General features: G+C 45.8%; 6 protein-coding genes across 6 annotated transcripts; 4 read left to right on the top strand and 2 right to left on the bottom strand.

Moving 5' to 3' along the window:
• Positions 1-6,384: 6,384 nt before the first annotated feature.
• LOC120904512 (SET and MYND domain-containing protein 4-like) lies at positions 6,385-8,325 on the bottom strand. Its single transcript, XM_040314539.1, has 3 exons — positions 8,220-8,325; positions 6,934-8,118; positions 6,385-6,864 (listed from the first exon to the last, which is right to left on the bottom strand). The coding sequence occupies exons 2-3, from the start codon at positions 8,087-8,089 to the stop codon at positions 6,860-6,862; spliced, it is 1,161 nt and encodes a 386-aa protein (XP_040170473.1). The 5' UTR covers positions 8,090-8,118; positions 8,220-8,325; the 3' UTR covers positions 6,385-6,859.
• A 562-nt stretch (positions 8,326-8,887) lies between these two features.
• LOC120903953 (SET and MYND domain-containing protein 4-like) lies at positions 8,888-11,488 on the bottom strand. Its single transcript, XM_040313638.1, has 3 exons — positions 11,204-11,488; positions 9,645-11,133; positions 8,888-9,563 (listed from the first exon to the last, which is right to left on the bottom strand). Exons 2-3 carry the CDS (start codon positions 11,114-11,116, stop codon positions 9,209-9,211), a joined length of 1,827 nt encoding a protein of 608 aa, XP_040169572.1. The 5' UTR covers positions 11,117-11,133; positions 11,204-11,488; the 3' UTR covers positions 8,888-9,208.
• Positions 11,489-15,245: 3,757 nt separating this feature from the next.
• On the top strand, positions 15,246-16,420 carry LOC120904442 (ficolin-2-like). The gene has a single exon (XM_040314409.1). It carries the CDS (start codon positions 15,561-15,563, stop codon positions 16,353-16,355), a length of 795 nt encoding a protein of 264 aa, XP_040170343.1. The 5' UTR covers positions 15,246-15,560; the 3' UTR covers positions 16,356-16,420.
• Positions 16,421-16,878: 458 nt separating this feature from the next.
• On the top strand, positions 16,879-17,948 carry LOC120903664 (ficolin-2-like). Its single transcript, XM_040313226.1, has one exon. The coding sequence runs from the start codon at positions 17,014-17,016 to the stop codon at positions 17,881-17,883; it is 870 nt and encodes a 289-aa protein (XP_040169160.1). The 5' UTR covers positions 16,879-17,013; the 3' UTR covers positions 17,884-17,948.
• Positions 17,949-18,071: 123 nt separating this feature from the next.
• On the top strand, positions 18,072-20,565 carry LOC120903662 (fibrinogen-like protein A). Its single transcript, XM_040313225.1, has one exon. It carries the CDS (start codon positions 18,950-18,952, stop codon positions 19,979-19,981), a length of 1,032 nt encoding a protein of 343 aa, XP_040169159.1. The 5' UTR covers positions 18,072-18,949; the 3' UTR covers positions 19,982-20,565.
• Positions 20,566-20,656: 91 nt separating this feature from the next.
• LOC120904464 (microfibril-associated glycoprotein 4-like) lies at positions 20,657-21,654 on the top strand. The gene has a single exon (XM_040314469.1). The coding sequence runs from the start codon at positions 20,683-20,685 to the stop codon at positions 21,607-21,609; it is 927 nt and encodes a 308-aa protein (XP_040170403.1). The 5' UTR covers positions 20,657-20,682; the 3' UTR covers positions 21,610-21,654.
• The last annotated feature ends 740 nt before the right edge of the window (positions 21,655-22,394 follow it).

The following is a 22,394-nucleotide window of genomic DNA, read 5'->3' as shown; positions in this document are numbered from 1 at the left end:
GAGCTTCGATGAGTAGTAATACCACCGGATCCGTTTGCCTGACTTATGGGCTCATTCCAGGGTTGGGAGAGGTCTTTAGCTCGGTATGGCATCCTCATCAAAACCCGCCCCCCCTTTTCTCAGGCCTAGGTAGGATGCCAGGCTCTGCATATCCAAAAGGCTCCCTTCTCTCTTTCCACCAAGCACGCGGAAGGCGACTTCACGGAACTGTGATGCCCGACTGTTCGGTTTATAATTAATTGCGGTCTCACTTGGTCTGCAGTAATTTATCAACCCACAACTCGCCCGCTATCACTTTCACCCTCTCCTCTCTTACCCTTTCCTTTAATACTTTACCGATTGAGTGTGGAAAATGGCAGCCCGCTGCTGGCCCGCTGCTTGCATCGTCATTCCGATTCGTTGCATCCTTTTGACAAATGTGCAAAATCTCTTCCGTTTCCGGGCGCATACATACAGGCGGTGTGTTGGCAATGGATTCATCTAGCGCGCTGACCCGCTACAGCCCGCTCCATCACATCGTTTGCCGGCCATTGTTTTGCCCTGGCAGGCGCGAGATCCGATACTAGACAGAGCCCACAGACCGGAGCTATTCAACAGGAACCTACACCGGAGCTCCGGCGTACCCCGAAATCATTCAACTAAGGACTAAGGGACATCCCCGGGACGGCTTGTGTGTGTGTGTGTGTGTGTTTTGTACGGTCATAAATTAAAATCTTATCACAACCGATGACACCGACCTGACTGACCGAGGCTGTACAGTGTGCTGAGCTTGACCACAGGGAGCGGTGGCCAGTCAGCACCCACAAATTCACTGCGCGCGCGAACTCTTCTTGCAAACGGTTCACCGGAATAGATGGTGGGCAAACATAAAAAAAAAGGAAAGCGGATACCCATCGGGATCTAATTATGTTTGCTCTGAGGGTGGGATCTTTCGAACCACATCGTAAATTATGCGAAACGGCACTTCTTCTGTGCTTTTCCTGATGAATGGATGACACGGTTTCCTAAAGAAAACGTACGGGACACGTCATTCATGGCGTTAAGGGCGGAAGCGTTACTTTAAATGCGGAATAATCGTTTTTCATTCAGTTTTTTTTAGAGCAGAAAAAACGAATCTTTGTTGAATTTCTTCGTCTGCTTCAAAATGGACACCTTAAGCAGGACGAAAAGTTAACTAATGAATGACAATATTTGATGCAATTTCATCCAGTGAGGAGGAAGACTCATCGCATCCAATCCAGCCTTCGTTGAGGATGAAGTTTATCGGACTAATGCTGTAAACTTTACACCATCAGCTGCTGCATCGTGTCGTGTCCGATCGATTTTAACCGTTCCAAGAAGAGAGGACCATCATCCCGATATATGCATAGCCCCGAGAACAAAGCAGTGATACGGTGACTTGCTCATCCAAACTCCAAACATCCTCCCGTGCCGTTCGCAGTAAGACGCCCAATAACTATCTGGACTGTATTGGAAGGGCCAACAACAAGTCCACATACCATCTCCACCCTAGCTTCTTCACATTGGGCGGGGGAATGTAACATTAATTTGCAGCCCCAACTTTGTGTGACGCCAGTGTCTGGCGCTTCCCCGCATCAGGTGATTATACCGTTCGATGAAGTGTGAAATCTTGCCATCCACACATACCTACCACCACCCCTCCCCCCCCCCCCACGCAAACACGTGCGGAAATTTCCATCCTCCGGAGCAATTTCAAATCACGTTTTACGCTAGCACGCAGCCATTGCTGAACCGGCTGCTGAATGGCTGCGTACAGCGCGCTGTCACGCTTTACCTTAGTATCGTCTTTGAGTAGATGTTCGGCAGTAGGAAGGCGCTTCAATTGAAATAACGACACACACACACATACACACAATTAGTAAAATTCTGATGCGGTGAGCAAAATCGTGCGAAGATTCAGAACGGGATGCCAACAAGAGGCCCCGCGTCGCCTTTAATTACTAATGCTTAAACGGCTGATTTCGGCGTCAGTGTCAATGGAAGGGTGGCAAGGTGGTTTGATTTGACGCAGCGCCGCCAAAACTTTCCAGACATTCCAGCGAAAGCGACGAACGAGATAAACCGCAACTTCAACGTTGGGGTGGGGAAAACAAAGGGAAAGTGTTTCAATTCCACTTTGGAGTCGCGCGAACGCGACCGGATGCAATAGTCTGCCGGAAGTTCCGGCATGGGAGCAGATACGGGAGGAAAGGAGGGCCCACGTGGCCAGAAATTCGCCAACAATACAGGAGCGAGAATTCGATATTAGACTAATTCGCTTTTCCATTCTATTCGAGTAAAAAGGAACCATACTAGCCATGTGTAAGGACTCGTTGGAGGAAATCACAAAATTATTGCTCCATTCTACGACAGAATGTGCCCTTGTCTCATCAAATACATTCTATTCGACCTCTATAGCGACCTCCTATCTCCCTCAATTTGTTGGGATTCTACCCTGAATCACCCGGCACCAGAAGGCAACGAAGGACGTCGGTTCGTTCGTGTCTGATGATTGTTTGCACAGATGCAAATTAAACAGAAAAAAAATACACCCACCCACGGTTAAAGACAGACAAGTTAAATGATTTGCCTTTCAACGAGCGAAATGTTCCCTCTTTCGTCGAATTTCGTACCAGTTTCGTCAAACCAGTAGAAAGAAATGTGCTTTTGGGGCAGAGCACATCTATTTTAATTTTGAATTTCGAAACACATTCCCAGATTAGGTTGGAGGGGGGGGGAGCTGTTCTGCGTTCTGTGAAGGACTGTGAAAGGAGCGTTGGTTTTACTTTGGTTTAATTTAAGAATTTTGTTTATAAAAATAGTGGGTTGTAAGAGCGTAGGGACGCGTTGTCGTGCTCTTTCCTATTGGCTTAGTGGAGAGGCGTTTTGATTTACCTCACTATTTTGCATATCAATTTTAAATGTTGAAAATACTCTATTGAGCACTAAATGACACCGAAATAATAACAAAAAAAAAAACACCTTCAATTCTGCTTCTATTCCTCCGCAATTGAGAGCAGTCGGGCAAAACGATTCCGACCGGAAGGATAATATTTACACACATCGAATTGCGCTGACTTGCTCTACTTAATGTACCAGAGGCAAATCGGTCCGCCATTACACTCCTGTCACCAAAACGGCAGCTACAGCGATATGGCGGTAATGCTACTTATTTCCTACTTATACCCATACTCTATCCATACGATATCCAGTCTAAAACAAAACAAATCAAACAAAAACTCAACTCTCTTCACTCTCTTACGAGAAGCGCTGGTTTTAGAGTCACCGAGGAGAAAGGATGGGAATATGTTTGTCTTGGCATTGGTTGACACTGGATTGACTGCTGGCTGATAGCGCATTGCACACTGGCAAAAGCGTACTACGTACATCATCTCCTGCCCCGCACATTGCTGCACCTGGTGACGGCACCTCCGAAAATACGACCGGAACGCACAAGAACTGTCCTTCTTCGGGGCAACCGATGTCACCAGTCAACCAGCCACCAGTCGGTTCTGTCCTAAAAAGAAAGCAAAACCCAAACTGCATTAGTGCGCCAAGGCGATGGCAAGGCAAGGAAAACGACTTGACTCAATTTACCCAAACTCGCTCATCTCCATTGCATTTCGTTTTTCTGCTTCTCTCTTGTAGGGACGTTTAGATTCCATTTTCGACAGTTTTTGGCACTTATTTGTTTGCACATTTCAAACACACGACGCTGCGTTCACTTCGAGCGTTGGGGCTCCGAACTTATGGAAATATACATATAAAAATGGGGACATTTGGAAAATTTGTTTAAACAAGTACGTTTTTCTTCTAATAGGATCATTCCCACGCTCTCCAGTTTGATTCCAGTTGTGAATTGTTCGGTGTCAATTTCGTTCTTAGAATAATCCCTCCGAAGAGCAGGCATCGTATGCTTCATGGCTTTGGTCGTTTCATAAAAGCAGGTCAACAAAGTTTGATTGCGGAACAAGTTTATCGATAAGTATCAACATGACAACACACAGAGAGAGAAAGAAATTCTACGCCAAAAGGAGCTTAGCCGAACAAAGAACCAACAAAGGGTGGAGGAGAGATGGCAAACCTTCTTATCCTGACAATAGCCCATTGAACGGTCCCAAGTACAGTTAGTCCGTACGATTCCGTCTCACACGTACAACAAAGACACACACACACACACACACACACACACACACACACACACACACGTCTAACATCCTTTCGCAAGAGATCACCTTTGAAGAGATGCCTCGGAATCGGGTCGGATTTTCTCTGCACATCAGTCCACCCCGGTGTTTTCCTCGGTGCATCGCCATTTCGGATGCTTTTACCCCATCGCCACACCTGACCAACCTCTTTCCAGAGAAACTCAAAATGCACTTCCACAGCAGTTGGTTTGAAAATAGAAATAAAAATGCTTTACGAGGGGTGAGAGAGATTTTACGACAAGTCAAAGCCGAGCCAGTAGTGCCTTTTCATTCACCTTTTTTCGCCAATTCTCCTACTTAAGGATATCATCCATCAACAGAGATGTGTGTGTGTGTGTGTGTGTGTGTGTGTGTGTGTGTGTGTGTGTGTGTGTGTGTGTGTGTGTGTGTGTGTGTGTGTGTGTGTGTGTGTGTGTGTGTGTGTGTGTGTGTGTGTGTGTGTGTCCTCGCATGTGGGATGTGGTCGGGCGGGAAAGCTTTACACCAGTTTTAGCAATTCCAACATCGTCCACCACCACCATCACGGCCGGTTCTAGATGGGAGAAATCATTGCCCACTGTGCTCCTAGTAGTAACTGCTGATGCTGCTTAGCTATTCAGCTGCCTTCATTCGTACCGGTCTCGTTGGCTTGAAATCGTGATCTCATCTAAAGTGCATCCCATCTCCAAAGGCGGTGGTGCACAATAGTTGATGCATTTTTATTCGCACACCACACAACGGCGGTTAAGTGTGGGTGTGTGTGTGGTCGGGCTACGTTGTCATACGATCTCTCCTCCACGTGTGGGGTGGTGTTTGTTGCAAACTAAACAACAATTCTCAACACAAAACGTGCACAAAACAACCAACAATAAATCGAATTTGTGCGGAAGTATCACAAAAGTTTTTGAAGTAGCTATGACCCTGTTGATTCAATTATATGGTACGGGTTGAGGAGGGTTGTTGATGATGCTGGTACACAAGTAGGAAAGTTTGGTTGCAATAATATCCTACCTTTGGCGGACTTCAAGCTGTGCTGTCACTGTGCACACACCTTCCAGCAGCTCCATTATCTTCAAAGAGATTTCTTGAGCTAGTCTCTTTGTCTTTCGCCGTACCACACACATTGGGAGTATGAACAAATATGCTTCTCCACTGCGTCCAGACACTAGGCCAACTCAAACATCGGAGTGAGTGACATCGACGACTATAAGTGTCACTATATAACATTTGAGAGTTTCGAAACGATTCGTCGGACGATACCTGAGGATGGAACGGAAAAAGAGAATATTAAGTGTGTCCAAAACCAACCTTTCGAGCTGAGCACACGTACCGAACATCAACGAAATCGGGGTTGCTCGGATGGGGCAGCCATGTCCAAAATGTCTTCTTTCGTACGGAGGATTCAAGTGGCAGGTCACAGCGGTGCCATGATGATATACCCCCCCCCCACACACAAATGGTCGTCGTGAAAGAAATCCGCTTTGTCCGCTCCGTTCAAGTAGTATTTAACTTATTCCCGCCATGTGCAAGCTTCTTGCCAACTTCCGTTTAACATTAGATCGGTTCTACTTCTCCTTCTCCTTCGGTATTGCTCTCTATTTGCACACCTGTGTGTTGGTTTCCCTTTTCGGCCATTTCAGTGTCCTCCAAATATTTCCAAATAAAAAAAGGAAGGCGGGGGGGGTCAGTCGAACCCCCCCCCCTTCCCATCATACTGTAATATCTTCTTTTTAGCAGGTGGACGAAAGATTTTCTTGGCTTTTTAGGTTAGGCACTTGTGAAACACATGGCACACCTAGATGAGAGTCGTGATGGCCATATGCAAACTCTTTCTATTTTGCTATCTTGGAAGTGAACATGGCTGTGGAGCGTCTCCAACGGGTAGAAGTATGTAGCTCCTTTTGTTTTAGCAAAATTACTGAGAACTATGTAAATTAAAACCTCTCCTAGCTAAGTGGATAAGAATATATTATATTGATACCAGAGCATACATGAGGTATTGTTATTTTGAAGTAGCTTTGCCTCCCTTTTATCTATTTAGCAATCTTATCGAATATTAACGAACGCAATCTTAACGAAAACCCTTGTCTTTTGTGCCTCCTGTGCCTGTACATTAAGTAGAGCAAGTCAGCTGGGCAGAAATTAAATCCTATTGGTCATCATATCAGTGAAGTGTCATTACACGTACACAGTGAACTTGATCGATTTATGGCAAGTTATTGCAATTAGAAAAAAATGCTAGTGGAATAGAGATCACTTAATTCCACTGTTGGTTTATGAATCGCGTCCAAGCGTATGCAATGAACTTTTGAGAATAAAATCTGCTTTTTGGAGCATCTTTTTCAATTGCATCAATTGCAACAATGGAATGACTTGAGATTTGGAATTTGGAAACTAAAGACGCAAGGCACATTCGCAAAACTTACATCTAAACACTTTCCTAGAACTGTTTGGAAAGCTCATTTTTCCCCTATCATTAATGACTGTATCGTCGTCTGTAACGTCTTCACAGAATAAAAAAAGGCAGAATCCTTCTGCTCTAGATAGGTTAAGGCTGAATCCTTCATCATCGTGTGTGTGGTACCTGTACCACTGTTCCTTTGCATGTTGAATGGTGAAAAACGTTTGAGGCCTTCCGTTACGATCCTCGGCGAACAACATTCTAGTTAGCGTTAATCTAATAAGAAAATAGAGAGAAACATGCGTAACACTCTACAATTAGAGCATTTCACTGCGCTATATTTACCTGCACAGCTGGTCAGATAGTAAAGGATCAATTCAAACAACAGTCGGCTAATTCGAGGGTCCTCGATGCAGCAAAATCCCAGCACCGTACGCTCCACCATCAGCTGATGGATGATGTCGGTGAGGAAAATCCGGTACGACAGCTGGCGATGGTCGTTCTCCTGCACCGTTGCTCCTTCCAATCCATCCGCCACCGCACAGTATCCCTTCATAGCGACGAACAGCTCCAGATACTCGACGGACGACGGTACATCGGGGAAGGATGCGAGTTCGGCCGCGACCCGCCGGAATGCTGTAACCGCTCCGGCGCCACCGATCCTCCACAGATCGCGCACCAAGCCGCACTCGTACCGGTGGTACTTCCGGTACGCCTCGGTCAAACACGCCACCGAGCAGAACATGGCCACCGTGCAGCCTTCGCACGGGATGAAGGTGAACAGCCGCCGGCTGTGGCAATAGTTGCACCGCGCGTACAGATGCTCGTACTCGACCACGGCCAGCCCGTGCAGATGCGGGCCCAGCTTCGTCGACAGTTCCTCCGCGCCGTTTGCTGCTGCCGGCTGTTTCTTTTCCTGCTGCTGCCAGTTGCGCTCGGCGGACCTGTGGCCGTTCTTTTGCTTCCGCGCGTTGATCGCCCGGACGTGCTGCAGCGCATGCTGGGCGCGTGCTTCACGCGCTGCCAGCTTGGGCAGAAAGCGGACCGGATAGTTGGACGCGCGGGCCAGGCGCACGTTCGCCACGCAGTCCTCGTACTGGTGCAGCTCCATGCACACGATCGACCGGTTCGCGTACGCTATGCCCCGGTCGACCGAGTTCAGCTCCGTGTGGGCAATGCTTGCGTTGAAGTACTTCAGCGCCTCGATGTAATTGCACACCCGCGGATGGTACAGGGCGGTACCTTGCGCGCGATACGCCAGGGCCGCCACGTGCCCCTTCACGTCGAGCGCCAGATTCAGCTGGTCGCGGATGCCACCGCTGCGCACCAGGATAATGATTCGGTCGACAAAACGCTCCCGCACGCGCTGCGCGTCCGTGCTGGTGGTGCAGCTGGCCAAACAGCAGCTCAACGCATGCTCGGCGAGGTACTTTATTTGGCTTTGCCACAGTTTTTCGAACGGCGCGAGCAGATTGCATTTTCCGGCCAGCTTAAGATCCATGGCGCTTGGGGTGGGGAAGGAGGCACCACCTGAAGTAAAAGGAAGCCGGCAAAGGGAAGGTTGGTAAGCGTTTTCTTGCCACACTGCTCATACCCAGTGGCGTTATTTACACTCGAAAAAATGCACTTACCGTACGCTAATTGCACAAAACGAGTGATTTAGGGCACCAATTTCATCAGTTCCACTCAAACGCTCAAAGCATGGACACATTTGCTGGAGGAGTGCTTTTGAACGAGTGCTCAAAATACCGGATTATACTGCGTCATTGCAATGTTGACGTTTCTCGGACACCCGTTTGACAGCATTTAAATTGTCCGTTACGGTGGTGGCATGATCAGGGCAGTTGCATGGTTCTTTTCCAGATTTTGCTCTGCAAACGTGTGGCTTTTTGCTTCGATTTTGGTGCAGATGGTTCTAAGTGGGATTTATAAAAATGCCTTTCTAAGAATGGCCAATTCTATCCCGAACTCAAGGACTCTCACGGAATTATAGTTTCGAAAAAGCTATGGAGGAGCTTGGTACAGAAATTCTTTTTCAAGTAAATTTATTCTTATCCATCGTTTTTCCAATTTTGTTCATGTTCCAGCGAAACCTAAGGTTTGATCAATGATCCTGTCTATATTTTGAAGATTGTCATAGAATCTACTTTGTAAAGCTTTCAGCAATGGCGCCACAGATGGCAATCGTGATGCAGTAGCGAGCTTCTAAAAACACAATAGATGGGATAAGTTGAAAAATAAAAGCCGAACTACTTCGTTATCTATGAACACGATAAAAGTGTCAAGACAGGGGTTTGAGTTAAGTTCGATGGAGAATTAATATTTATTTGTATTCGTAAAAAAATCAAATTAATCCTAACGGGTTATTCGTACCCCCTTTTTCGTAAGATTTTATCTTGTGTCGATACGAAATTTCGAAATAATGTAACCCTCTAATGTTTCAGCAAGACGTCCCTTCTATGGCGCCCAATTGTTACGTTCGAAAACAAGTTCTAATTCAACCTTCTAAAAAGGAGTCGTGCCCTTTGCTCCCTTTTCCTCTTTCGATCATGCTGCAATTCTATAGCACAGCTGCTCTCTCTCTTTCTCTCTATTCTAACCCTCCTTTCACTACACAACATTAAAGCCCACACCGGTACATCGGTATCCACGATGTGTAGGTGTGAAGTATCTGATAGCAGCGTATCAACTGGTTCATCGAGACGACGCTAGGACTGGTCGGATAGTTGCGTCCCGCCGAATTCATGTAGTCCCGCAGCAGTGGCAACCATTTGAATGCCTCTTCCTCACTGTGCACCATCAATCTAGCGTATATGCTGCCCGTTAGCATGAACTCTACCGGGCTGGAGTACTTATTAACGAAGGTTAGCAACGAACCATAGTCCTTTACGCAGGCTTCGCACTCGCAGGTGAATCTGTACAGCTGCTTCAAGATTTTCTGCCGCTCCTTGCGCGGTATCATCCAGTGATGCACGCTGAAAGATGGTTAGTGGTTTTGTGTGGTGGAAACCGTTAAAGCATTATTCCTATCAACCTCACCACCAACCGTAACTTACTCGTAATGGTCAAAAAGCTGCCCACCGTCGGCGATCTGTCGCGTCACGACCAGGGCGCACCGTCCGTCGCGCATCGTGATGCGCTTCACGTTCGGTGCGCAGGAATGGTTCAGCATGCTCAGCAGCGGAAAGCAGGCGATGGCATACTCATCCGGCTCGTAAACGTCCTGCTCCGCCAGGTAGTCCATGTAGTGCAGGAACTGATGATTCACGAGCGTGCTTTGCAGATGGTGTAGCAACAGGTTGAGCAGCACCTTGCGCAGGATCGGATCCGCACCGCACACCTGCGCCACGGGGGTGCGCTTGAGCAGCAGATCGTGCATGATCATTGCCACCAGCACGTTCAGGGCGAAATCTTTCCGGGCACGCTTCCGCTGGTTGGTGGCCAGGCTGTAGACCGTTTCGTAGACGATCTTCGGTGACGCTGCGCGCCAGTCCATCTCGAACGCGTTCACTTTGGACACGTCCAGGTGGCTCAAATGTTCCCGCAGCGCCTCAAGATCGTGGTCGAAGCTGGCCAGCGCTATCGCAATGGTGCGCACCGCCAGCGCGAGATACTCCGTGCCGATGGTGCGCATGTCGTTCAGGATGGGACATTCGTACCGGTGATACTGTTGCCAGGCCGCGCGCAAACACTTCTGGCTGCAGTACATGGCGATCGTGCACTCTTCGCACGGGATGAGCAGAAACGGTTCCTCGGCGTGGCAAAAGGCGCACCGGACGCGCTTCATGTGGTCGCTCAGCACCGTTGCGTACGGTTTTTCGACCATTACCACATCGCCTACCCGAAGCTGGCGGGTAGCCACCACATGCCGACCGTACTGCTGGTTGTTGCACAGCTGCAGATCCGCCACCCGCTGCGGCACCGTCGGGTGAGCTGGGTAGCTCAGCTTCAACTCCTGCGCGTGTTGGTCCTCCGGTTCCAATGGGTCGTCTGCAAACCGGCGCGCTGCTTCGGCACTCGCTTGCATACTCTGGGCCGCGACTTCACGCATCCTCAGCTTGCCCATCAGCGCAGCCGGGTAGTTTGATTCGCGCGCAAGCCGTACGTTGGCCAGACAATCTTCATACCGGCCCAGCTGCAGGCAGACGGCCGCCCGGTTGCCGTACCCGATCGCTCGCTCTTCCGAGCCCTTCGGCGAGTGCGCAATGCTTTCGTTGTAGTAGACGGTGGCAGCGATGTACTTTCGCTCCCGCTTGTGGAACAGCTCGTTCCCCTTGGTACGCAGGACCGCCGCACGGGCTTCGTCCTTCAGGTCGGGGTGCAGAAAAAGCCGCTCGCGGTACGGGTAGGACTGCAGGTAGTTGCCGATTTCGTGAAGCAGCAGCTGTACCACACTGTAATTATTGTTGGACTTTTTTTTATCCGCCTCTTCCAGCTTGCCCTTGATCGTACTTTCCCACATTTCCTGGAACAGGCCAGTGACGGTGGGCATATGCACACCTTCCTTAAGTAAGTAGTTATTGGCCATTTTAAAGCGGAAGAACTCTGTGTGGATATAAAAAGCCAAATTATAATCGATCATTATACCTTCGGTGCTGATAAGATGTTTTTTTACCAGAGAGCCGTTTTTTCTTTCACATCCGACGCGTCGATAGTTTTTCGCTGGAATGTTTTGGTAGTGATGCTTTGCGATGTTTGCGCACTGCTCAAAATGGCTCTTCAGGCGACAAGCGCGCGTCTGACATCCGTCGTTTGGATAACAATTCAATTGTTCAGTTGGACAGTTGCTGTTTTGGTTCGATTTTCGGGGGAAAAGTGACTGGGTTTCTCGTTTGCTAGCAGATTATGCGATGAAACGGGGACAAATAGAATCACACCGAATTAAACTATCCAATGTGAACTTTGGTGATGTAAAATGATTATGATCGATGGTTGTTTAGGGCACGGACACCGCTATGCCACATGCAATGTAGTGATGGGCAAAGTATAAAGAAAATCCGGAGTTGAATCCCATCCGGCTAAAAAGAACATCGGATTCGATTCCAGAGGATAGCTTCGATCATAACTGTGCTGAGACATATCCAAATCATAATCAATAGGTATTGGAATCGGTCGGTACCAGGTGGATTCTGATTTCTGAGGGTTCCTTCTAGTGTCGGGCAACAACTTTAGAGCCGACAACGAATCAACTGCTCCATACAAATGGTTCAATGGAGACGATTTTATACGAGAGTGTAAAAAACGAACCAACATGTGCACATGGAATTTGGCATGCAATGTTTCACAAAGCCCATTGGCGGATAGCGGCCTTAAAAATAAAAATAAAATTAACTCGCGCATCAACTCACAACATTTTTAAAGTACAAAAGAGTTTCCACAAGCCACAATGGAATGCAATCTCACCAAAATAATTTGCTTTGTTTTCTTCGGTACGGTCCTCCTGAGCCATTCCGTGCTGCATCTAGTGGGCAATGCGCTCAGTAAATTAAATAGTACACAATTCATCGGTTCCCACTCACCCCCTGTTTCGGCTTACGGCTTAGCTAAGCCCTTGGTCGTAAGAAATTCGCTCCTCGTATTGGTGGTGCGATTGGAATCGAAGCAAATCGGATTAAATTCCTGTCGTGTCCGCAGTAGTATCTAGGGAGGGGGCCCGTGATGATGCTTGTAACACTATCCGCTCCATATGGTTTGCTGCTGCGAGTGGTGGCGGCTGTTGGAGTCGATTAAGCAAGTCTTTCGAAAGCGAAGTAGGAGCGAGGGAAGGGCAAAAGGAAAATAATAGAAATCCCGAAGAGAAAATTATCTTACCCTTAAGGACCGGCTTTTCCAATCGCAGGCAGAGGAACGGAGCTGGCTGGCCGGTTGTCTTCGTTGTGGTCGGTCGCTGCGTGGGGAGTGTTTTCTTTTCGTCGTCCAACACATTCCCCGGCTGTGAGAGATTACCGACCGTCCGGCCGGACTGACTGTGCGGTTTTTGGGAAGGTGGCAAAGGAAGGACCTACGAAAAAAGAGCGAGAACTTTGGGAGACGCTCGGATTGACTTAGGGAGGGAATGCATGCTTTGGAATTAAAATCCCTATCCTCGCTTCCACCTCCTCCTTACCGGGTTTTCACACCCGCACACGCCAAAATGGCACACTTGACCTGAAGGGACCGTAATCAGTAGTCAAGCACCCGAAAATGGGAAACGGAAATCCTTAATGAAAGGGTTCGTTGCTGCTAGTTGGTACCCGGGCGAGCAGCCCTTAACGAGCAGTGTAAGGGATAGGGGAAATCCCGTTTTCTCTAGCAAACCATTCGCATTCCCGAAGTTTGTGTGTGTGTGTTCTGGCGTCTTAAGCCAACCATAAGCTAACGCAAAGCATCGCAAGGTGTCGGGTACGAAGCAATCATTTAATTTTCTACCGCACCCCCCCCCCCCAACCACGACAGCAACAACGCAACAACGACCACTCTGTAGGGTGCGACCGGGTCCGGTGGGCAGCATCCGTAGTGGAAATGGGGCATCACGCTCGCCTCCGACCCACCATTCCTTGGTGCTGGTGATGAATAAGTGATGAATGGTTTTTTGTTTCTTCCTGTGCCACTCGAAACGGTGCACCGCCGTTGGTGCATCATCATCATCATCATCAGCAGCAGCATCAAAAGAAGTACGTCTGTGTCTTTGTGCACGATAAGCCATGTTTCTTTATCCATGTTTTGTTTTGGCACGATGAAGTGTAATAGCATCAAAGTGTTTTGCAATCGGAGGGAAATGGCACTTGCTAATCCCGAGAGATTAGAGTGGACAATTTGGTGGCATGAAAGGTGGTGTGAAGCATAAAGGAGATATGTTTTCTTGTGTAGCATTGGGAGTAAATTATTTATTGTTTGAATTGCTTTAAGCCTTACTTCAAAAGGGAAAGTTGACACAACGTAAGATAGAACAAATGGATTAATTTAGAAGAAATGATGTTGACAGGACAGTCTGCTCCCGAGTTACGCAAATTTGGAGATTCAAGAATTCTAGAGATAGGGTCAAATTCTTCTGATTCCATACATCAATGATTGAATTTAAAGTGAGCGGCCAGTACATTAAAATCTCCAGTGTACCAAATTTCACTAAAAAGAAAGAAAATTGCGTATTTTCTGCCCGAAGCACATTAATTAATTAATTTACGGTCTGAAACGGAACTTACGCGAACGTTCACTGATGCCTTCGGTGGCGCTTTAACTGGCTCACTTAATTGAACGTACATCTATAAGAAGATTACAATTATGAGATATTACTAATGTACAATGCCATTGGAATTTGTGGAAGTGAAGAAGGTCAATGGCCCTTGTTGCTTATGACAACTAAATGATGACTGCAAAGGTGTAATCATAAGTGTTGTTAAATCTCGAATCATTTCGATTTTTATTAATTTACTTAAATTTAATCTTTGTGTATTATGATAATCTGTATATATATACTGCAAAAATACATAAAGTTGGTGAGACACAGTATATTTGTATGCAAACTGAACGCGAATCAAACTCTTGCTTTTATTGCAACGCATCGGGCTTTGGCCTTCATGACCATCGCCAAGAGCTAAAAGAGGAAGAAATTGTCTCAAAGAAGAACAAAGATTGCATTGCTTCCCATACAAACACTTCCCAAGAACCGGGAACTGTTCCGATTTCATCCCATCGATAAACGTGCTGACAAGTGTCCGCAAGTGACAGCAGACTGGGTTTGGTCGATATGGAGAGCCATCTTCACCACCGGTGGGATTAGCTCACCGTACGATACCAATTCTGCAGCCTACGCACGCATCCCACGAGATCGGGTGTGCGATGCTACCAGTCCGATAGGCCTCCAGGCCTTCGAGTCTATCGTGGGCTTTTGCTGCACGACGTTCAAGAAGTAGAGATGCAATATTTTTTCTTCCTTTTTTGCGTACCCACTATCGTTGATATGAGTTTCCTGAGCGTGACGATTTCTTGATATCGTCAACCGACCACAGCTCATACGGTACCTTTTGGCAACGGAATCCGCAAAACCAGCGATGCGTGTGCGGATGCACCATGAAGCGCCCACGTGCGTGCTGCAGCTAAGGAAAGGCAATCTCTCAGCGCAATTCCCGTCCCTGCTGTGTGTTTGTGGATGGAAGAGATACGGTACAAGAGTTGCCTTCTTTCTTCACTTGCTTGTTGGTACGAAATCATGCGGTGCTGTAAGAAATACAGAAAAAAGTCTGCCACGAACGAGTTGTGCTCCCAAACCGCGAGATAACAAGTGCAGTGACAAGCGACAACTTCACTATCGAAAAGGGTGGTGACGTTGAGAAATTGTGATTCTCACACTTTTTGGGGGATTCCCTTTGGCCGTAGTAGTAACAAAACTGGGTGAGCTGCAATCATTAGATTGATACGCTGGTCATGCGCGTGTTCTGGTTGTTGTAGGGGATTTCTTTTCTATATGCAACACTTTATTATTAGCGAAGCATGTGAAGCATAAGACGTGAAGGCTCTTTTAGATTTATAATTAACCTCGCTGAACACATCGTGCGACGAAACATTGTAATGGCGATAAGTTTCCTACTTCCTATATCTTGCTAGAAGTTCTGCTTCTTCTCCGCTACAATAGTATAAAACGAAGCTGCATTTGTCACTGTTTAGCATTATTCCATCATGTATGTCTTTAAAGTGACGTTGTGCCTAGCTTTGATAGTGTTTTCCGCCACGGTGCACGGTGACGAACTAGATGTCACTGAATCGACCCTCGAAGGGTTTGAATATCAAACCTTAACAGCAAAACTGGACTATTTGCAGCACAAGCTTACCGAGATGGACTTTGCGATAAAGGAGGAACGAAAGGCCATCGACGAGACGCTAGAACACCAGAAGAACGTGTCGGAATGGATACTGTCGATCATGAACCAGCAGAGCCAAACGCTTCGTCATAATCTATCCGAGGTTACGGGGCCATCAGTACGCTAAACCAGAGGATGGTTAGCAATTTCATGGCTTTGCACATTCAGTCGAATGAAATGCTCACAGTGCAGATCGCCAACGCTAATTACGAACGGCTGCGGAAGGATGTTGAAATGCTCCTCTCAAACCAACACCTCGCTCAGTTTATGATCAGTTCAGGCTTTAATCTTCAGAGTGTTTCGTTTAGATCGTGCAAGAAGACCCCATCGAAGAGATCGGGCAAGTACTTAATGCAGCCTACTGAAAACGATGAGCCATTCATAGGATATTGCGAACAGACTAGTTTCGGAGGTGGATGGCTTGTGTTTCAGTATCGGTTTAACGGATCGGTGGATTTTTACCGCGACTGGGTCGAGTATCGAAATGGGTTTGACAGTGTGGATGGAGAATTTTGGCTCGGCTTGGAGCACTTGCATCGCATTACTCGAGACCGAAAACACGAGTTGTTGGTGGAGCTGAAAGACTTCGAAGGAAACTACAAGTACGCACGGTATAGTGAGTTCGAGATCGGCAGTGAGGGAGTACATTATCAGTTAAAGCAGCTGGGAACGTACACAGGAGCGGCAGGAGACTCATTGACGTACCATAAGGGTATGACGTTTACAACCAAAGATAAAGACAATGATGAAAGTGGAAGCAAAAACTGTGCTGAGAATTATGATGGGGCATGGTGGTATGGAAATTGTTATGCTTCAAATCTAAATGGTGTTTATATGAATAGAACTGATGCAAAATCTATGAACTGGTATGACTACAAATTAACCTTTATGGGTTTAGCGTACTCAAGAATGTTGATTCGCGAAAAGTAACGCAGTTTACATCAATAAAGTAAAATACACATGCCTCCATACAGCGATTAGGAGGATTCCTTTAATTTAGTTTGCAGATGGAAAGTGTTTTGCAAAACGAAATTGTTTGACATCGTTGGATTTGTAAATAAGTAGTTAGGTTTTTCTTTATATTTAAAGTACAAATAAAAAAATGTAACTAACTCTGAATTTTGATTTTCGTTTGGTATATCTTTGACCATGTCTGCCATGCACGACGGTTTCCTTTCAATGATTTATAATTTAGCCATCTTTGTTGGCTAACATAACTCCCAACAAAATTTTGGGAGATCGTATTTATAGTAATAGTCTCACTCTGCATTCACCACTCCGAATCTTTAGATAAAACCACACGACCAGAAACAGCTCCCTAAGTGACTGATACAGAGAACCGCATAAATTGGCATTGCACATATTTTATCGCACTTTGTAAGACCACATTCATAAAAACAAAGCAGAAAAGAGATTGCCAATAAAATAATCTACTTTTTATGATGTGCTGAACCCGTGGGAATCTTAATCACGTTTCAGAGTATTAGTGCAACCAGTCTAGAACTCAGAAATCGGCATTATAAAAGGAGGCTACATATACTTTGCTTGCTCAGTATCATTCCATTGTAGCAATTGATTCTAGCTGACCATGATCGTAACTAAAGTGTTCTTGTGCTTTGTGGTAGTTTTGTTTTCTGCACTGAAAGTGTTTGGTGTCGAGGAAAATGGCACAAAACCTTCCTTCACCGGGTTCGGGTTCGAAATAATAATGGCCAAGTTGGAATTCCTTCAGTACAAGCTGATCGAGATGGAATCTGCCATGAAGGAAGATCGAGAGACGATCGCACAGAAGCTGTGTTTTACTTCTGGCCTAAATCTTCGGAGTGTTTTGTTTCCATCGTGCAAGAAGAACCCATCGAAGAGATCGGGCAAGTACTTTATACAGCCTACTGAAAACGACGAACCATTCCTGGGATACTGTGAGCAGACTGCTTTCGGTGGAGGTTGGCTTGTGTTCCAGCATCGTTACGACGGATCGGTGGACTTTTACCGCAATTGGACAGAGTACCGGAACGGTTTTGGAAGCGTCGATGGAGAGTTTTGGCTCGGTTTAGAACGCTTGAATCAGATTACTTCAGAACGAAAGCATGAGCTGCTTGTGGAGCTGAAAGACTTCGAAGGAAACTACAAGTACGCACGGTATAGTGAGTTTGAGATCGGCAGTGAGGCGGAGCAATATTCGTTAAAGAAGCTGGGATCGTATACAGGAACGGCAGGTGACTCATTGACGTACCATAAGGGTATGAAATTTACAACCAAAGATAGGGACAATGATGAAAGTAGAAGTATGAATGGTGCTGAGAAATATGAGGGAGCATGGTGGTACAAGGAATTTCTCCTGTCCAATCTTAATGGACGTTATAAGAATGCTTGGGACTTTAAAAGCATGTTCTGGTACAACTATAAATTAAAATCTATTGGTTTAGCATACTCAAGAATGTTGATTCGGGAAACATAACCGATAAGGCGCTGTTGTTAGAAACAATATTTTACAATAGTAAAACAGAAGCGTCTTTTGCTAAACCAAGTGTTTCATTGCATGTATTAGTGAGAAAATATATAATATGTAATTGATTAGTTGGCATCATTGCTTCACTATTCACCTAACTTCTAAAGTTAAGTGCGTGGCATTCTACTGCTGAATACTACTGACCACTTGTCGTTGGTCAAATGGCTGCATCGCCGTTCTTAATCAGTAAAGATGCGGTTAAAATGCCGTTGGCTCGAGGAGTCATTGCTATTTTTCGACCGTCAAATATCTTTTAGAGCACGTATTTATTTGTTGTCCATTGCGAAACCTCTGGCATGCAGAAGGTTGCATGCGAGATCTCCTAGCAATCTCAAACCACCTTCGCAGACCACGTGCTTACTATCGTTTGGTAAATTTTTCCACGAAAAAACGCACATAGAGATTGTGTCCAATGCATGAGAGCTTGCTGGTAATGATTTATATGATTCATTTTTGGTAGGATTTGAACAAAAATGTGTCAATTTTCATGTCATCCAACGATCGCAGAACCAACCGATGATGTGGTGTAGAAGAACATATATTTTTTGTTGAAGTTAATTTCTATTCCAGTTATTAAAAGTTGAATGTGTGTGACCTTTTAACCAAGTAACTATCCAGGATGTTGTGAAAGATGATAAATGATTAATCAACTGACATTTGAGAACACGCTACTGTACTGAGAAAACCACCATAAGCGATATAAAACGTTAATAGAAAAGGTCGTATTTACATTAACAGCCTTACTTTCCCTAAAATTTCAGATAAATCGGCACAAATAAAATAGCTCGCTAAGCGACCGATAAGGCTACGACCGCATAATTTTGCATTCGCTATCACACTTTTTGAGACCACATCCGAACCGACCGTTACATGCATGAGAATAGAACAGATCACTAAACAGATAACCAACTAAAAACGCGGAGCTATAAAAGGAAGCTACATACGCTACATACAGCCGCTGCTTGCTCAGTATCATTCCTCAAAATCATTCTAGTAATTGGTTCTAGCTCTGACCATGGACGTTAATAAAGTGTTCTTGTGCTTTGTGGTAGTTTTGTTTTCTGTACCAAAAGTGCGTGGTATCAATAAAAATGCCACAAATTCTTCGCTCACCGGGTACGACTACAAAATCATAACGGCGAAGCTGGAATACATTCAGGGCAAGCTAATCGAGATGGAATCTGCCATGAAAATAGATCGAGAGGCTATCGAACAAAAGCTGTCTGGAGCCATCAGTCAGCTAAGCCAAACGATTGGCCACAATTTGACCGCGCTGCAGACACAGTCGAATAAGATTCTGTATGAGCAGGCAGCTAAAGCCAATCAAAAACGCATGCGAAAGGCGATCCAAACGCTAGCATCGAACAAAGATGTAGCTCGATTTCTAATCAGTTCAGCTCTGTACGCTCGAACGATCACATTTCCATCGTGCAAAGAGGAGCCTTCGAAGTTAACGGGCAAGTATATAATACAACCTGCTGAAAACGACGAACCATTCCTGGGTTACTGTGAGCAGACTGCTTTCGGTGGAGGTTGGCTTGTGTTCCAGCATCGCTACGACGGATCGGTGGACTTTTATCGTAACTGGACTGAGTACCGTAACGGGTTCGGAAGCATGGATGGGGAGTTCTGGCTCGGCTTGGAGAAGTTGCATCAGATTACTTCAGAACGAGAGCATGAGATGTTGGTGGAGCTAAAAGATTTCGATGGAAACTACAAGTACGCACGATATAGTGAGTTCGAGATCGGCAGTGAGGCGGAGCAATATTCGTTAAAGAAGCTGGGATCGTATACAGGAACGGCAGGAGACTCATTGATCCACCATAAGGGTATGAAATTGTCTACTAAAGATCGGGACAATGACAACAGTTCAACGACACACCTTGCTGTGTACTGCCAGGGAGCGTGGTGGTACGATAACATTTGCATTGCTAATGTTAATGGACTTTATAAGAATGCTGAAGATATTCAAGCTACGGTATGGTACACCTATAAATCAAGCTTTCTGGGTATGGCATACACGAGAATGTTGATTCGTGAAATTTAACGAACAATTGTAAAATATTTTAATAAACAAATATTTTCACACATCATATAACGAGGTCAGACTAGATATGGTGTCGGCTTTTTCAATGTTTTTTTATCGTTCAACTGATTTCGTCACAAAATAATAAACCTAACTGCAATCAGCGTTTCAACCCAGTTTGCATATAAAAGATAGGTAATGTTCACAGTTTTGTATTTTGACTTTGCAAGCATGATTAACAGACACGGCGAGTAGATTTTAATTTCAATAAAACGTTGAGATTGCAGTATATCATTAGATTACAATTTTTGAATCGAATTTAAATCGAATCCAAGATCAGAAGAGAACCAACGAGGTTTAATATTTACATTTACCACAGATATGAAACGTCTGTAGAAAAGTGTTACCATTGTTACAGTCACAATTAACCTCATTTACCTTGAAACTTTAGATTTGACGGCTGTGAAGTGAAATAGATAAGGCTACGACCGCATAATTTTGCATACGTTATCACACTTGCTGTAACCGCATCCGATCGTTGCTTTCATGGGGTTTACACTGTTCGCCAAACAGATAACTTAGTATAAAGCAGCACTATAAAATGAAGCTACATTTGCATTGCTTGTTCAGTATCATTTCATTGTACTAATTGATTCTAGCTGACCATGGACGTTAATAAAAGAGAATGCTAGTTGGAATACATCCAGGGCAAGCTGATCGAGATGGAATACACCATGAAGGAAGATCGAGAGGCTATCGAACAGAAGCTGTCGGAGCAGAAAACTCTTTCCAATGGTTTATTGTGGGCCATCGACCAAAAGCTGTCTGGAGCCATCAGTCAGCTGACCCAAACGATCGGCCACAATCTGACCACACTGCAGACACAGTCGAATGAAATGCTCTCCCAGCAGATGGCCTGCGCCAACCACGAACAGATGCGAAGGGAGATCCAAACGCTAGCTCCAAAGAAGGATCGAGATCAATTCAGCGCCAGTTCACCGTTCACCAAGATGCAAACCTCTTACCGTGCGTGCAAGGAAGAGCCATCGAAAGTATCGGGAAAGTATCTAATTCACCCTACTGCGAACGACGTACCATTCGTAGGATATTGCGAACAGACTCGTTTCGGAGGTGGATGGCTTGTGTTTCAGCATCGGTTTAACGGATCGGTGGACTTTTACCGCAACTGGATTGAGTACCGGCACGGGTTCGGAAGCGTCGATGGAGAGTTTTGGCTTGGGCTGGAGCATTTACATCGCGTGACGTCGACAAGATCGCACGAGCTGTTGATAGAGTTGGAAGATTTCGAAGGAAACTACATTTACGCCCGGTACAGTGAGTTCAAGATTGGCAGTGAGGCGGAACAGTATCGCCTAAAGAAGCTGGGAACTTACACGGGAACGGCAAATGATGGATTGACTTACCACAAGGGTATGGAATTTACAACGAAAGATCGGGACAATGATGGCCATATAAGTAAAAACTGTGCCGAGGATTGCCGAGGAGCGTGGTGGTATAATGCGTGCTTCAACGTAAATCTCAATGCACTTTACAATAATACTGAGGACGCAAAAGCCATAGTTTGGTACATGTACAAATCATCTTACACAGGGTTGGCATACACAAGAATGATGATCCGGGAGGTTTAGTTGGGTCTGGTTTGCTTGATAATAAAAAACCTTTTTGATTTGAGATTATTTTACTTGCGTTCTCAACACCATCACAGCTAACCTGACGCGTTGTCTCACTTTCAAGACGATCAAAACCTTCTTCAACACAAAAGCTCCTCCCGCTCAGCTCTCATGTCTGCAAATTATTTCGATCAATTAAAACCGACATTTGGCATGGTTTGCAAAACTCTGCGATAAATCCTCATTATCTGCACGCAAACGCGTTTCTTCCCGATCCAGGGACCGTAGCGCAACGGCCACGGTCCTTAATCTCGCTTGCAAATGCAATAAATTTCATCACTCTATTCTAACAAGCAAACTCCGGGATTAGTTCCGGACCCCCCCCCCGGCTCAGTTGTAACGCTGGACATTTGTCTCCCCGTCCCGTAACACCCGTCCTTTCCATCGGGATGTACACTTGCTTTAGGATGTACTTTTACTTCCCCACCACAGCAAGGGACTTAACTACGGGGAAATTCGTGACGGCGTGCCCTTTATCGGTGCGCCGTCCTGCTCCACAAGCAATCCATCTCGACACGGGCGCAACATGGCCGATAAAGTGAAGAAAAATTATGCGAATAATTCCCCGGGTTTTGGAGATAAAATTTACGCGCTTCTGGCACCGTTCCTCGCTTTTCCTCGCTCTGGCTCTATAAAGCAGACACTTTACACCCTCTCTGTCGAGTGGAGCAGGCAGTTAGAAAGCCGTACAGAAACAGTTTCAGCTTCTTCGCTCCAATGATAAACGCAATCCCGCACTCTTA

The sequence above is a fragment of the Anopheles arabiensis genome, chromosome 3, assembly GCF_016920715.1.
Source record: "Anopheles arabiensis isolate DONGOLA chromosome 3, AaraD3, whole genome shotgun sequence".
NCBI classification, from domain to species: Eukaryota; Metazoa; Arthropoda; class Insecta; order Diptera; family Culicidae; genus Anopheles; species Anopheles arabiensis.
Note: the sequence above shows the minus strand (reverse complement) of the source record. Positions and strands in the feature narration are given on the sequence as shown.

Excerpts from the sequence above, each read along its gene's own strand:
- LOC120904512 (XM_040314539.1), bottom strand. The coding sequence starts at position 8,089 with ATGGATCTTAAGCTGGCCGGAAAATGCAATCTGCTCGCGCCGTTCGAA.
- LOC120903953 (XM_040313638.1), bottom strand. The coding sequence starts at position 11,116 with ATGGCCAATAACTACTTACTTAAGGAAGGTGTGCATATGCCCACCGTC. Across the intron at positions 9,564-9,644 it reads CAGCTTTTTGACCATTACGA|CGTGCATCACTGGATGATAC; the intron begins GTAAGTTACGGT and ends ACCATCTTTCAG.
- LOC120904442 (XM_040314409.1), top strand. The coding sequence starts at position 15,561 with ATGGTTAGCAATTTCATGGCTTTGCACATTCAGTCGAATGAAATGCTC.
- LOC120903664 (XM_040313226.1), top strand. The coding sequence starts at position 17,014 with ATGATCGTAACTAAAGTGTTCTTGTGCTTTGTGGTAGTTTTGTTTTCT.
- LOC120903662 (XM_040313225.1), top strand. The coding sequence starts at position 18,950 with ATGGACGTTAATAAAGTGTTCTTGTGCTTTGTGGTAGTTTTGTTTTCT.
- LOC120904464 (XM_040314469.1), top strand. The coding sequence starts at position 20,683 with ATGGAATACACCATGAAGGAAGATCGAGAGGCTATCGAACAGAAGCTG.